This window comes from Equus quagga, chromosome 18, assembly GCF_021613505.1.
Source record: "Equus quagga isolate Etosha38 chromosome 18, UCLA_HA_Equagga_1.0, whole genome shotgun sequence".
In the NCBI taxonomy this organism is placed as follows: Eukaryota; Metazoa; Chordata; class Mammalia; order Perissodactyla; family Equidae; genus Equus; species Equus quagga.
Window position 1 is genome coordinate 26,901,111 of NC_060284.1, and position 13,683 is coordinate 26,914,793.

The 13,683-nt window shown below is 36.4% G+C and overlaps 1 protein-coding gene across 4 annotated transcripts in view; it reads left to right on the forward strand.

Moving 5' to 3' along the window:
- Positions 1-13,683, forward strand: part of BTBD8 (BTB domain containing 8) — a 78,404-nt gene that overhangs the window by 40,405 nt on the left and 24,316 nt on the right. For all 4 annotated transcript variants that reach the window (XM_046645886.1, XM_046645883.1, XM_046645885.1 and 1 more), the window contains 4 exons: positions 3,729-3,809; positions 5,072-5,168; positions 9,662-9,750; positions 10,191-10,293. In XM_046645886.1, coding sequence (XP_046501842.1) covers positions 3,729-3,809; positions 5,072-5,168; positions 9,662-9,750; positions 10,191-10,293 — 370 coding nt within the window. The remainder of the gene's footprint in view (positions 1-3,728; positions 3,810-5,071; positions 5,169-9,661; positions 9,751-10,190; positions 10,294-13,683) is intronic.

Genomic DNA, 13,683 nt, shown 5'->3' on the forward strand with positions numbered 1-13,683 from the left:
ATAAGTCAGAGTCCAGAGCTTATCATTCAATAAATATTGAATGTGAGTGAACAAATAAATGAATGAATGATTTCCATATGTTACCTTAGCCCACACGCATAGGAACTTGAAACTTTAGGAAGCACACATAAAGCACAGAGATTTTAGTAGACAAGGTGCATGTTCATTCTCTGATCTCAGAACTCTGTCCTCTCATAGGTTTTTCTTTTTTCTAACTGAGTTTATGCACTGTTTTCATCTCCTACAAGCTTTTTTTTTTTTTTGTGAGGGAGATTGGCCTTGAGCTAGCATCTGTACCGTCTTCCCTCTATTTTGTGTGTGGGTCACTGCTGCAGCATGGCTTCATGAGTGGTATAGGTCTGCACCCAGGATCCGAACCTGCAAACCTGAGCTGCCAAACTGGAGCAAGCCAAACCCAACCGTTATATCACCAGGCCAGCCCCTCATCTCCTACAAGCTTTTATTCTGATTACATTTACATGGGAATAGTGCTTTAAATCTTTTCACTTAAACTACAGACTATTGGAGTAATTTGTTCTTTTTCTAGGTCAGTTGATCATATCTTTATAAACACTTAGTAAAAATAAAAATGACTTACAACACAATAATGAGAATGCAGTTTAGTAAAACATTTGTCAAGACAGCAGGAAAACGGTTTCTTGCTGTTTTTATAGCTATCATATATATATTGATATATATGCTCAAATGTCTAGATTTTGCTATTTCTTTTAATAAAACTACTTTTGTTTTTATTGTCATTATTATCTTTTGTTTAAATGTGTCAAGTCTTAAACTATTCTTTCCATATAATGACCAATTCTCAATAACATGGCTCTTGAAATTTTGAGGAAAAGTGTGTGGAATAGTATACATTATAATAATTATGCTAGTGTTTTAGATTAACCGACTATAAATAACATGGCGTAATTATTCTGAGATCAAATCTTGTCATATCCATAGTATATAAATGTGAATATTTAGAGATTTGACTTTTTTCCTAAGTATTAAAGACATGCAGTTTTGAATTAGCAGAAACCACTACTTAGCCATAGTAGGGGCCAGTAAATGTTTATTAAGTTAATTGAAAAATGTTCTATATTTTCTACTCAGTGTTCCTCTGAAGGTTTGGAAAGATGCTAAAGTGCCTTAGGAAGTGAGTCATTAAACATTCATCAAGCATTTATTGAGCATATATTATTTAAGAGCATAGAATCAAAGCAACACCTTTCTAAGTCCTACCCTGTGGGACTCCATTTCTTTTCTTCTTGGCTTCCTTTCTTTGTTCCTTTAGCAGCTATTAGATACTATCCTTACAAATCTGCCAGGTCGGAGTGGGGGCTGGGGGGGTGGTGATTTTCAGACTGTCCCCACCCTGATTCCACTGCAGAGCTCCGGTATTATGTGGGGAAAGGAAATTCTCATCCTGGGAGTATTGAATCATTGCTGACATTCTACTGCTACTAGGGATGCAAGGATAAGTAAGATGCAAACCCTGCCCTTACAGAACTCAGTCTAGAAGGAGAAACAAACATGTAAACAAAGCTATTACAAGTCAGCTTGATCAATGTGATAATGGAAGAATATATAGTGTGCTACTTAAGAGCCCGAGCTTTGCAGTCAGTTTACCTGGATTTAAATTCCAGTGCATCACAGGCCATTTGACCTTGGGCAGGTGAGTTAATTGCAATTTTTTGTCTGTAAAATGAGACTAATAATAGTATCTACTGTTGAGTTGTTATGATGATTAAATGAGCTGATGGCATTCAAAATGCTTATTAGTTTAGTGATTGGCTCGTAATAAGAGCTCAATAGGTGTTAGTTATTACTATGTTTAACATTCAGTGATTTGTTTTATGCCTTGAAGGTATTAAGGAAGCAATCAGAGATGAGGAGCCACATGTCTGTGTCTGAAAGATGAAGTAAGTAGAGAGGGAGAGCATTTTAAGCAGAGTGAACAGGCATGGATGTATAAGGAATTATAAGGAGTTCAGGTATAGGAAATGAGTAGTTCATTTATCTTGGAACAGCTGCTAGGGAGGGAGAACCAGAGGTCAGGTGATAAAGAACATTGTACACCAAGCGAAGGAATTTGGGCTTTTTTTGCTATGGGCTATGGAGAATTATTGAAGGCTTTTCAAAGTGGTGGACTATATCAGATTTACATTTTAGCCAAGTCACTCTAACAGCAGTATGGGAAATGGGATGCAAGGAGATTATTTCAGGCAGGAAACCTGAATGAGAGAATACCGTCATGGTACAGATGAGAGAAAATGAGAGGCTAAACCAGGTCAGTGAGAGGGGAAATAGACAGCAGAGGCTGAATTCAAGAAATTTTTGAAGGTATAAATGACGGGATATAGAGAGGGAGTGCATTGAGATGAACCTCAGGCTATGATTTAGGTATCTAGATGGTAATCTATTTGCTGTTAGAATTTTGAGGGGGGTCCAGTAAATAATGTGCTTTATTCTATTCAAAATAAGACAAAAGAATCAGCAGATGAAGTAAAAAACATTTCCTTTATTATTGATAAAAACTATTAAAGCAGTAAAGTGTGCTTTAATGCAAGAGCCAAAGTTGATTTGCTTACTATGGCTCCTGTGAGACAGCCCACCTGGAAGAAAGTCTGAATCAGGATAGCAGATGCCTTCTTCCCCATCACCTCTTCCTACTGGTTCAGCCCAGAAGAAAAGAGAAAAGAAATCAAATTACCCCTCATCTCAACTTGCTCCTGCCTACGACTAGTGGTTGTTGTCATCTGATTGAACCAGATAATTCACTCCCCTTGGTACAGAAATAGTAGGTCAAAATGCGAAAAATCCTGTAACAGTGCTATGAACAAAACAGGAATAATTGAAAGAAGATCGAATTTGAAGTGTTGAGAAAGGGGGGGAAGAGGAAGGAGGTCGTGAATTCGGAGTTTAGGATCCAGTAGTCAGTGGGACATAAGATTATCACTCCAGACTCCTTCTTAAGTCTTCTTTTTACTTTTTAATCTGTATAACGAGAACATTGGCCAAGCTAGAGCCACTGGATAGGTATTACAAATTAAGAAATCCGTGCAGCATAACAAGAATCTTTCTAGTGAATAGAGTCGTCCATCTGAGGCTTTAAGCAAGATCGGAGGCCTTTTGTCAAAGATGCTGAGGAGAGAATTTCTTAATGAGACAGAGGTTGCGCTATGATCTCTAAGGTCCTTTCTAACTCTGAAAGTTTATTATAGAAGATGTTCAACAAGTAATCAATGGTTTGATAATATACTAATAACATTTTATAACTTATGTAAAAATCCATAGCTGTAGTTATACTTCATGGTAAATTAATGGCATAACCTGCATGGATGTTAGAGATTAAAACTGAGATTAAAACTTTATCTTGCTGGGGCCAGCCCAGTGGCGCAGCGGTTAAGTGCACATGTTCCGCTTTGGTGACCCGGGGTTCGCCGGTTCGGATCCCAGGTGTGGACATGGCACCACTTGGCACACCATGCTGTGGTAGGTATCCCACATAGAAAGTAGAGGAAGATGGGCATGGATGTTAGCTCAGGGCCAGTCTTCCTCAGCAAAAAGAGGAGGATTGGCAGTAGTTAGCTCAGGGCTAATCTTCTTCAAAAAAAAAACCCAAAAAACTTTATCTTGCTAAAAGTTTATGGGAAAATAGAATATATCATTGATATCAGTTAAACCTTAATTATTTCTGGATTTGAGTTTAGTTTTCTTTTATTTTTCAGTATAAACCATATAGAAATGAGTGTTATGATGCATTTTATATATGGAGGAACCTTGGACTTTCCAGACAAAGCTAATGTTGGGTATGTGTTTCTTTTTAGTGATTTTAAAAATGTAAAAATATTAATATTTGGTGGCTTCTGCTTTGTTGAGCTGTGTTTCAAAGTGTGAATGAAGTAGAAGCTTTACGTTTGTTATCTATTTTGCCATATCTTGTGTATGTTTTGGGAATATCCAAAAATAGTGTCTGTGTATTTAGAAGAAAAGATGATCTAGCAGCTCATAGTCGTAAGATTAAGAAAACTCTTTATTAGAGTTAAATTATGTTAGAAAAACTTTATATTTGTTTTGGAAAATAAATGACAGGTTTTTATAAAATAAAATTGATTGAACCTTTATCAAATTTTGAGCAATTATTTTACTGCTTTGTTTTATAATTTTAGGATATCTCTCTTAAACAGCAAAAGAAGTGGAAAAAGAAAATCTTAAAATTAACTTAAGAATATAGGCATCCTAAAGACCATCAACCATGTGATTCTTAAGTGCTCTGTGCTGAAATGTTATTTAAGCTGCTAAAATCCTACCTCGGAGTGACCTCTGCCTTGCTCTTCTAATTTTCTGGAAGTCCTCTCCTTTTAATGCTATTCTAACATGAGACAAATGAAAGCTACTCTTTTAATTTTAAATATTCATTGGTTCCTTTCATTGCAAATTGAATAAATATGATTTGAGGGAGAAAGTATCATGAATCACAGGGATTAAGTACTGAAGTTTTACCCACTGGAAATCTATATGAAATTTTATCATGCTCTCATGGCTTGTAGCTTCCCTAAGTACCTAAAATATGTATGGGTGCTCAGAAATACTTGCCAAAAGAAAGAAACAACAGAAACCCTTTGAGTCTTTGGATGCAGTTTTCAATTTTAGGGTCATTTATAGGCATTTTCCATATGGTAAGCATCAATTATTTTCCCTCCTCTCAAATTTTTATTATGCAAATTGATTGCAAAGAGTTTTGTAACTTTTACAGTCTTTGAAGCAGTTTCCTGGACTTTGCTGTATATTTCACTGAGAATATGAGGAGAATTTGATTGAAACATCTCCAAATTCATTTCTTGTTATTCTTTACTAATTAAATCATGTGACAGTGCTTTCAACTTTTGGCCTATGTCCTTTTTATAATCCATAATGAGTATTATATAGGACATAAAGAATATTATGTTAGAATTAAAATAATTCATATTATTCTTTTTTCTAAACAGATTACGTATTATTAGGAAATTGCTGTGTATTATGCCTTGGTTTTTAAATTTGAGAATTAACAGTGTATCTGTTTTTATTTTAGACAGATACTCAACATGGCTGATATGTATGGATTAGAAGGATTAAAAGAAGTAGCAATCTATATTTTAAGAAGAGATTACTGTAATTTCTTTCAGAAGGTAATTATTGAGTCTCAGAAATCTTTCACCCAGTACTTAAAGTCACCCCTTATTACCTACTAGATTTTTCCCTCTGATAGTAAATAGTGCTTTAAATCTTAAAAATATTGTCAGTTTAACTAATGGGAACTCTAGGTGAGAAATAACTTATATGATGTGCTTGTAAAAAATAGAAATTAATTTAGATCATTTTAAGTAAAATAAAATTGAGGTTGGGGGGTTATTGAAAGGATATAGGAGTATCTGCTATAATTCAAAGATGGAGTGTGTAGCTGGGACTCAGGGTTTAGAACTAAGAGAAAGGAAGTCAGGAACCAAAGTTACCTTCTCCGTTTATGAAAGTGTGTTTATCACAGTGCTTCATCGATTCTTTTCCCGTGAAAGTATGTTCCTCCTTTCTACCACTTCTCATAGCGTGTGCTTGGGGTGGAACATGTTCTCGTCTACCTGTCTCCCCAGGTGGAGTATGAATATTGACTTTTTAATTTTAGTTCACACAAACATAAATTTATTGTCTAAAGAAAGATCCTATACTGTGCATTTGTACAGATGCCATTTTGTATATTATTCTTAAATTCTCCATTGTTTTAACTTACTCTGTAACTGCAGGTTATTTTTTAATTTTCTTATTTATGCTTTTACACATTTTCTACAGTGATCCTGTATTACTTTTATAATCAACAAAAAACAAATCTTAAAAGAATTGTTTACATCAATATTCCTCTCTTATTGGATACTTGAGGCAACAATATGTGTTATATGAATTGTAATTACGTAATTTTAATAACATTTAAACTGAGATTTTTGTGTTTGGTAGGACTTTTCCTACCTCTCTATAAGTTGTAGCTGAGGAAGCATCCTCTGTGTTAAAACAGAGCCATGAACAGCTGGATCCAGCACCACCACCACTACCACCCCCCTTAGGGTTTACTGAGAACAGTTAAGCTCCTCCGCTACCTTTAATCCACCATCCATTCCAGCCTCTGTAAGGAAGGGCACTAGAAGAAAGAGGGCAGTCCGTAGTGTTCTCAGCTTTGTAGAAAGTGAAGAATTCTGGGGAAAGATTTTCCTTCTTTTTCATCTGCTTCCCCCATCTTTCCAGCTAAGTGAAAGTTAAGAGGGAGATCCAACCATCTCCCAAATAAAGATTAAAGATAGGGGGTGTCTGCAATGAGGAGATAATATCCTCTCATGCCCTAGATGGACATCTACTATATCTGTAAAACCAGCCCACTTTGGAGCTTCCATTAAAGAAGAAAAGTGGTAAGAGATTTCTTGGAGGAGCCTGGAGTATGCCTCAGAAACCAGTGAGAGTACATTTGAACGTGGAGATTTCTAAGAGGAGGAGGCTTGCTGGAGAAGCCAGTACTGGCCTGGTGATTAGGCACAATAGTTTTTGTCATATACAGGAAGAAGTACAGGGAGTCTACTCCACACCCCAGTTATGCGTGGTATGCAAGGAAGGAGGAAGACCTTAGTGGTTCCAGGCAATCACAGAAGACTGATACAGGGCCAAATGACACTGTGTTCTTCCAAGGGAGGCACTGTGCATCATGAAGCACTGGAAGAATCTTTATCTACCAAGATCCTAGGGTGAAGTTCATGCTGCCACTAAAAGGGCCATCACTTCAGCAAAGGCCACTAACATCTGAATTAGAGCAAAGTCCAGGCCATCTCCCTGCTGCCACCTGGGTCTTTGGTTAGTTTCATAAGGTGACCAAGGCCCTCCCTAGCCCTCTTCTACAGGAGTTAGACCCAGGAAATTGAGGAGCGGGAGACCAACCCATGCTCTACTCCCTATTCCAGATCTCCAGCTAGAATTGTAGTCAGTGATGGAGGAGGGAAAGACATGTCAGTTATAAGATAGGTGTTTAGACAGTGCTATACTGAATTTCAATACCAAAGGTACTGGAATTTGCCTATAATGTCATTAGGAATGGAAAAGAGGGGAATTTGACACAGTGTGGTTGAACCAATTACATTTAACACTTAAAAAATAATCTCTTTTATGGATAGTCTTCAGACCATTGCCTCTATTTTTTAGTATGTTCATGAATATACATAGGTTATATGTAGCTTTTTCATATTTTACTTTCAATAATCCACTTAATTTTTAAGACACAAAAGACATCTTTGTTGCCATTAAAACAACAGAAAGTGAAATTTAAAAAAATTATCAATATGGTGTTTCGTTGAAAACTTTTTTCACTTTATTTTACTTATTTTAATATAGTCCATATTATTGTGGCAACAGATATTTGGAGAACAGTTTCTGTTTTTATTGACCTGATCTTTAAATTTTTTGCTTTATGTATTTTTATGAATATATCTTTAAATATAGGTTTTTAAACTTCTGCATCTCAATCATGCAGTTTCTTGGCAGTGACTTAAATGCAGTAAGCCTATAATATACACTCCGCAGTATACAAATTTAGGTATAATGTAATGGGTAACTGGCCCTGGAACTCCTGCCAAGCTAGCTTCAGTCATTTCATTAACTTTACAATCTTGCCTTTTACATGATTAAAATTTTTGGAATTCACTTACAGGATTACAGTAGGCTTTACATTGTTTATTTTTTGTCACTGATTTGAAAATGTATTTTAGGTAATGATTTAAATATATATCGTCCCAAATTCTACAAACAGGTTTTGAAAATGACTAAAGGTCAGTCCTCTTATTACAAAAACACTTGGGTTTCAACATTTCTGTATGAATAAAATTCTCATAAAGCTCAAGTTAACCCTTTAAGCTGGGGTCGGTAAACTTTTTTTATAAAAGGCCAGATAGTAAATATTCTAGGCTTCGTGAACCATATGATTTCAATCGCAACTACTCAACTCTGCTATGGTAGAGCAAAAGCAGCTGTAGGCAACCCGGAAATAGAACAGCATAGCAGTGTTCCAATAGGACTATTCACAAGAACAGTGGGGGCTAGATGTGGTCCACAAGCTATAGTTTGCCAGTTTCTGTTTTAAGCAGCAAATTAGTTTGTATTGTAATAACTTTTCAGTGGAAATTATTCTTAAGTTATATGTCAATTAGTTGAGTTTGTGTTGTAGAGGGCTGGTTATTCCTAAATAAAATTAGGCTACTGGACTTTTTAACTCTTGTGTTTGCTTTTACAGTTCTTTAGACTTCTGGTGCTTTTAGGTTGTCAAGTATGTCTATACCAGTAGTCTCTTCCCTCTTACTAGTTTGATACTCTCATCTGAAGTGGGTCAGAAAACCAAGTTATTTACCTTGGTGGAAGTATCACTGTATAATTTATATAGCGATAGCCATTTCTGATCTTAAGACAACTCGGAGCACCTCTAATTATCTCAAAGGGAATAACTAAATTGCTAATCTGCAAAGCAAAATATTTACATTCAATTTCTTAAATACTAATATAACACTTTTAGGAAAAGGGTATTAGAAAATCAAATTAAGGGGCTGGCCTGGTGGCGCAGCAGTTAAGTTCGCACCTTCTGCTTCTCGGCAGCCCGGGGTTCACCGGGTCGGATCCCGGGTGCGGACATGGCACCGCTTGGCACGCCATGCTATGGTAGGCATCCCATGTATAAAGTAGAGGAAGATGGGCATGGATGTTAGCTCAGGGTCAGTCTTCCTCAGCAAAAAGAGGATTGGCAGTAGTTAGCTCAGGGCTAATCTTCCTCAAAAAGAAAAAAAAAGGAAAATCAAATAAATAGCAATTCATAATCCAAAAAGTTGGAATCACTGACTTCATTACAAGGACTAAGCTGGAGGCATTTCTAAAGAAGCTTTTGCTCTTCTCTGAGAGCAGGGTATCTTCAGTATGTATTTAGAGACTATATATACAAATTGGCTGATTGTCTGTCTTTAAACCACAAATCACAACTAATGAATGTGTACAAAGAGAAGTTGAACTTTATTCACCCTAATGGGTAATAGATGTGTTTAGGAACATAGTCCCCAAACTGGAAGTATTTGGCACCGGCAGTGTGTAGCACAGAGGCTTAACACCAGAGCAGTGAGTTCTTTTCACTACTTGTATCTTCGTTTTATTTGTTAATTTAGTTTATTGCTTCCGTATATGGGCTTTTAAAAAAATACGTTATATAATTATGATGTAACTAAATTCTATCATTTTATCTGAGGTCAGTGTAGGACCTCCCAATGTACATATACTTAAAGTTATATTTATCCTTTAAGAAGCAGATTAGACCATATCGTTGTATTGCAATGTGATGTGCTAGAAATTATTATACCATTTTTACTTAAAAAAAAATTTAAGTGAAATGAAATTAGAATAAAAATTGTGTGCATTTTGGCAGCTAAAAGAGCTCAAATGCTATTCTATAAAACTAAGTTTATTAGTGATATTTGGTTTTAAAAGAATAACAGACTTTTGAATTATACATATTTATTCTGCAGTTTAGATGTATAAATCAGGTCATCTTTATGAGCAAAATACTTTTAGCCTCTGTAAGTTGAAAAAGAATGAATGTACTGTTTTCTATCAATTTTAGCTTGTTCCCAGAAGGTTGGCACCTGTACTAGAATGCCTGATTATTGCTCATTCAGCTGGAGTGGAAAGTCTTTTTGCTGACTGCATGAAGTAAGTGATCTGAAGTAGTGCTGTTATTATTAATTTAGGGATTTTGTTCTTCCATTCTCCTAATTTTCTGGGAAATTTTAGACTTGGCTGATTTTCTTGGGCACAATGCATACACTATGTCTTAACGCTTAACTAGTTGCAACAATTGAGAAGAAGTATTAATTTAGATATTACTCAAGATGCTTGAGATCCATTTTATTTTAGCTGAACCATGGTTACTTATGTTAAAATCCATGCACATAACCCAAAGTGGATTTAAAATATATGCTTACAGAAAAGGGAGCATAGTTAAGTCCATCATAGAGCTCACAAAATTAACTATAAGGGTTAGTCAAAACGTATATATGTACAACTTATATCATTGCAAACCCAGATATTATTGAATATTATAAAGAAAAATATTTTCATTTCTCTAACTTGAGATTCTTTGATTTTTACAGGTGGATTGTAAAGCATTTTGCAAGGTTTTGGTCTGAGAGAAGTTTTGCAAATGTACCTCCTGAGATTCAGAAAAGTTGTCTTAATATGTTGATTCAGTCCTTAGTAAGTATAATCTGAATACCCTTGTTTGTGTTTGTCATAAAAAAGTTTATTCAATTTTGTATTGGTAATTTCAATGTTTTAAATATAAGTGTAGAATTACAGTATAAAAGTAATATGAGAGAAGCAATTCCAGATAACCCAGAACCAGTTCAGAGAACCTATCCTTAAGATTCTATTCCTCTGCACCAAATTCATTAGTGACAGTTCAATAAGGGAAGCAGAACCACTAGGAGTTATATGTTGGTTCATGAACAAAAGGGACATGGTGCCAGCGATGGAGGTTATACATTGGCTCAGCAACATGGACTCCCACTCACTGAGGTGGATTTGGGTACTGAAACTTCTCTATGGCACCGTTCCTCAAGAGAACTAGCCATCTACCTGGTAGCAGGTTAATTACGTTGGACCACTTCATCATGGGAAACGTAGTGCTGTGTTAGTGGAATAGACTTTTGTGGATTTGCCTTCCTTGCTCCTACTGTTTCTGCTAAAACCACCATCTGTGGACTTAACAGAACGCCTTTCCACACAGCATCACTTCTGACTAAGGAACTCACTTCACAGCAGATGAAGTACAGCAGTGGGCCCATGCTCATGACTTTACTGGTCTTACCGTGTGTCCTATCATCCTGAAGCAGCTGGCTTGAATGCAGGAATGGCCTTTTGAAGACTCACAGCGCCAGCTAGGTAGCAATGCCTTGTGGGGTTGGGGCAATGTCCTCTAGGAGGCTGTATATGCTCTAAGTCAGTTTTTGATTTATGGTGCTATTTCTCCCGTAACTAGGATTCATGGTTCCAGAAATCAAGATGTGGAAATGGGAGTGGCTCCACATACAATTACTCATAGTGATCCACTAGCAAAAATTTTCTTCCTGTCCATGTAAGTTTAGTCCCTCTGATCTAGAGGCCTTAGGTCCAAAGAGAAGAATGCTTCCACCTGGGAACACAATAATGATTCCGTTGAACTGGAAGTTGAGACTGTCTTCTTCTGGCCACTTTGTAAATCAACAGGCAAAGAAGGAGAATTGTAGATTGAGCCTGACTATCCAGGGGAAATTGGGTTGGTACTATGTAATGTGGTTAATGAGGAATACATCTGGAGTGCAATACTCCTGTGTCCTATGATTAAAATCAATGGAAAACTAACAACCCAAATTAGCACTGATAATGGCCCAGATTCTTCCAGAATGAAAGTTTGGGCTACCCTACCAGATAAAGAACTACAAACAGCAGAGATACTTGCTGAGGGCAAAGGGAATATGGAATGGTAGTGGGAAAGTGTAGTTTTAAATGCCAGCTATGACCAGGTGACCAGTTACAGAAATGAGCACTGTGGTAGCTATGATATAAAGAAATTAACTTTCCTTTTTACATGAATGTTTGTATATATATTAACTAAATATTTTTGGGTTTTTTCCACTGTCTCATTCCCCTACCATCTAATAGAAGACGTGTTAGTAATAGATAACTTTACATCTCCGCATTTAAGTTACAGGTTACCAAAGGGGGGAGTATGAATCAATTTGAAGAACAATGAATATCACCCAAAGACAAAACAAGAGACTTCATATCCTCTTAGGGAAAGGGTTAGCATATTTGTTGTATAGGAGTTAGTTTATCGTGTTGGGCAGAAGCTTGCCTTTGTTATTGTGTCCATTTGATAATTAAGTATGACTTAATGAGATGTGTGGGTGCCAGCTTGAGAAGGATGGATTCTGGTGGCTTTGTAATGTTTCAGCTTGGCTAGGATGAACTATGCTTCCCAGAATTTCCTTCTTTATATGTTTCCAGTTAGAGAGGCCACGAGACAATTTGGTGTGCAATTTGGAGGGTAGAGGTGAAACCACAGCCTTTTTCTCCAACACTAGGAAGATTGTGGCAGGTGCTTTTAGCTAATACACATTGCTTATTTACTGGCTCACCTTTTTTTTTTCATTTCACTTTATTTTATTTTATTTTTTTATTGTAACATTGGTTTATAACATTATATAAATTTTGGGTATACATCATTATATTTCAATTTCTGTATAGATTCCGTCATGTTTACCACCCAAAGACTAATTACAATCCGTCACCATACACATGTGCCTAATTACCCCTTTCACCCTCTTCCCTCCCCCATTCCCCTCTGGTAACCACCAATCCAATCTCTGTGTCTGTGTGTTTGTTTGTTGTTATTTTTATCTTGTATTTATGAGTGAGATCATATGGTATTTGACTTTCTCCCTCTGACTTATTTCGCTTCACTTAATACCCACAAGGTCCATCCGTGTTGTCACAAAATGCCGAATTTCATCCTTTTTTATGGCCAAGTAGTATTCCATTGTGTGTATATGCCACATTGTCTTTATTCATTCATCCCTTCATGGGCACGTAGGTTGCTTTCAAGTCTTGGCTATTGTGAATAATGCTGCAGTGAACATAGTGGTGCATGTATCTTTATGCATTTGTGTTTTCACATTCTCTGGCTAAATACCCAGCAGTGGAATAGCTGAATTGTATGGTCATCCTATTCTTAATTTTTTTGAGGAATCTCCATACTGTTTTCCATAGTGGCTGCATCTGTTTGCACTCCCACCAGCAATATATGAGAGTTCTGTTTTCTCCACATCCTCTCCAACACATTATTTCCTGTCTTCTTAATTATAGCCATGCTGATGGATGTGAGGTGATATCTCATTGTAGTTTTGGTTTGCACTTCCCTGATAATTAGTCATGTTGAACATCTTTTCATGTGCCTGTTGGCCATCTGTATATCTTCTTTGGAGAAATATCTGTTCAGATCTTTTGCCCATTTTTTAATTGGGTTGTTAGTTTTTTTATTGTTGAGATGTATGAGTTCTTTATATATTTTGGATATTAACCCTTTGTCAGATATTTGGTTTGCAAATATCTTCTCCCAATTGTTAGGTTGTCTTTTCATTTTGTTGATGGTTTCCTTTGCTGTGCAGAAGCTTTTTAGTTTGGTGTAGTCCCATTTGTTTATTCTTTCTATTTTTTCCCTTGCCAAGTCAGACATGGTACTTGAAAATATGCTGCTAAGATGGATGTTGAAGAGCATACTCCCTGTGTTTTCTTCTAGAAGTTTCATAGTTTCAGGTCTTACATTTGAGACTTTAATTCATTTTGAGTTAATTTTTGTGTATAGTGTAAGATAATAGTCTACTTTCAGTCTTTTGCACGTGGCTGTCCAGTTTTCCCAGCACCATTTATCAAAGAGACTTTCCTTTCTCCATTGTATGTTCTTGGCTCCCTTGTCGAAAATTAGCTGTCCATAGATGTTTGGGTTTATTTCTGGGCTCTCGATTCTGTTCCATTGATCTGTGTGTCTCTTTTTGTGCCAGTACCATACTGGGTTTTTTTTTTCTTCTTCTTCTTCTTCTTCTCCCC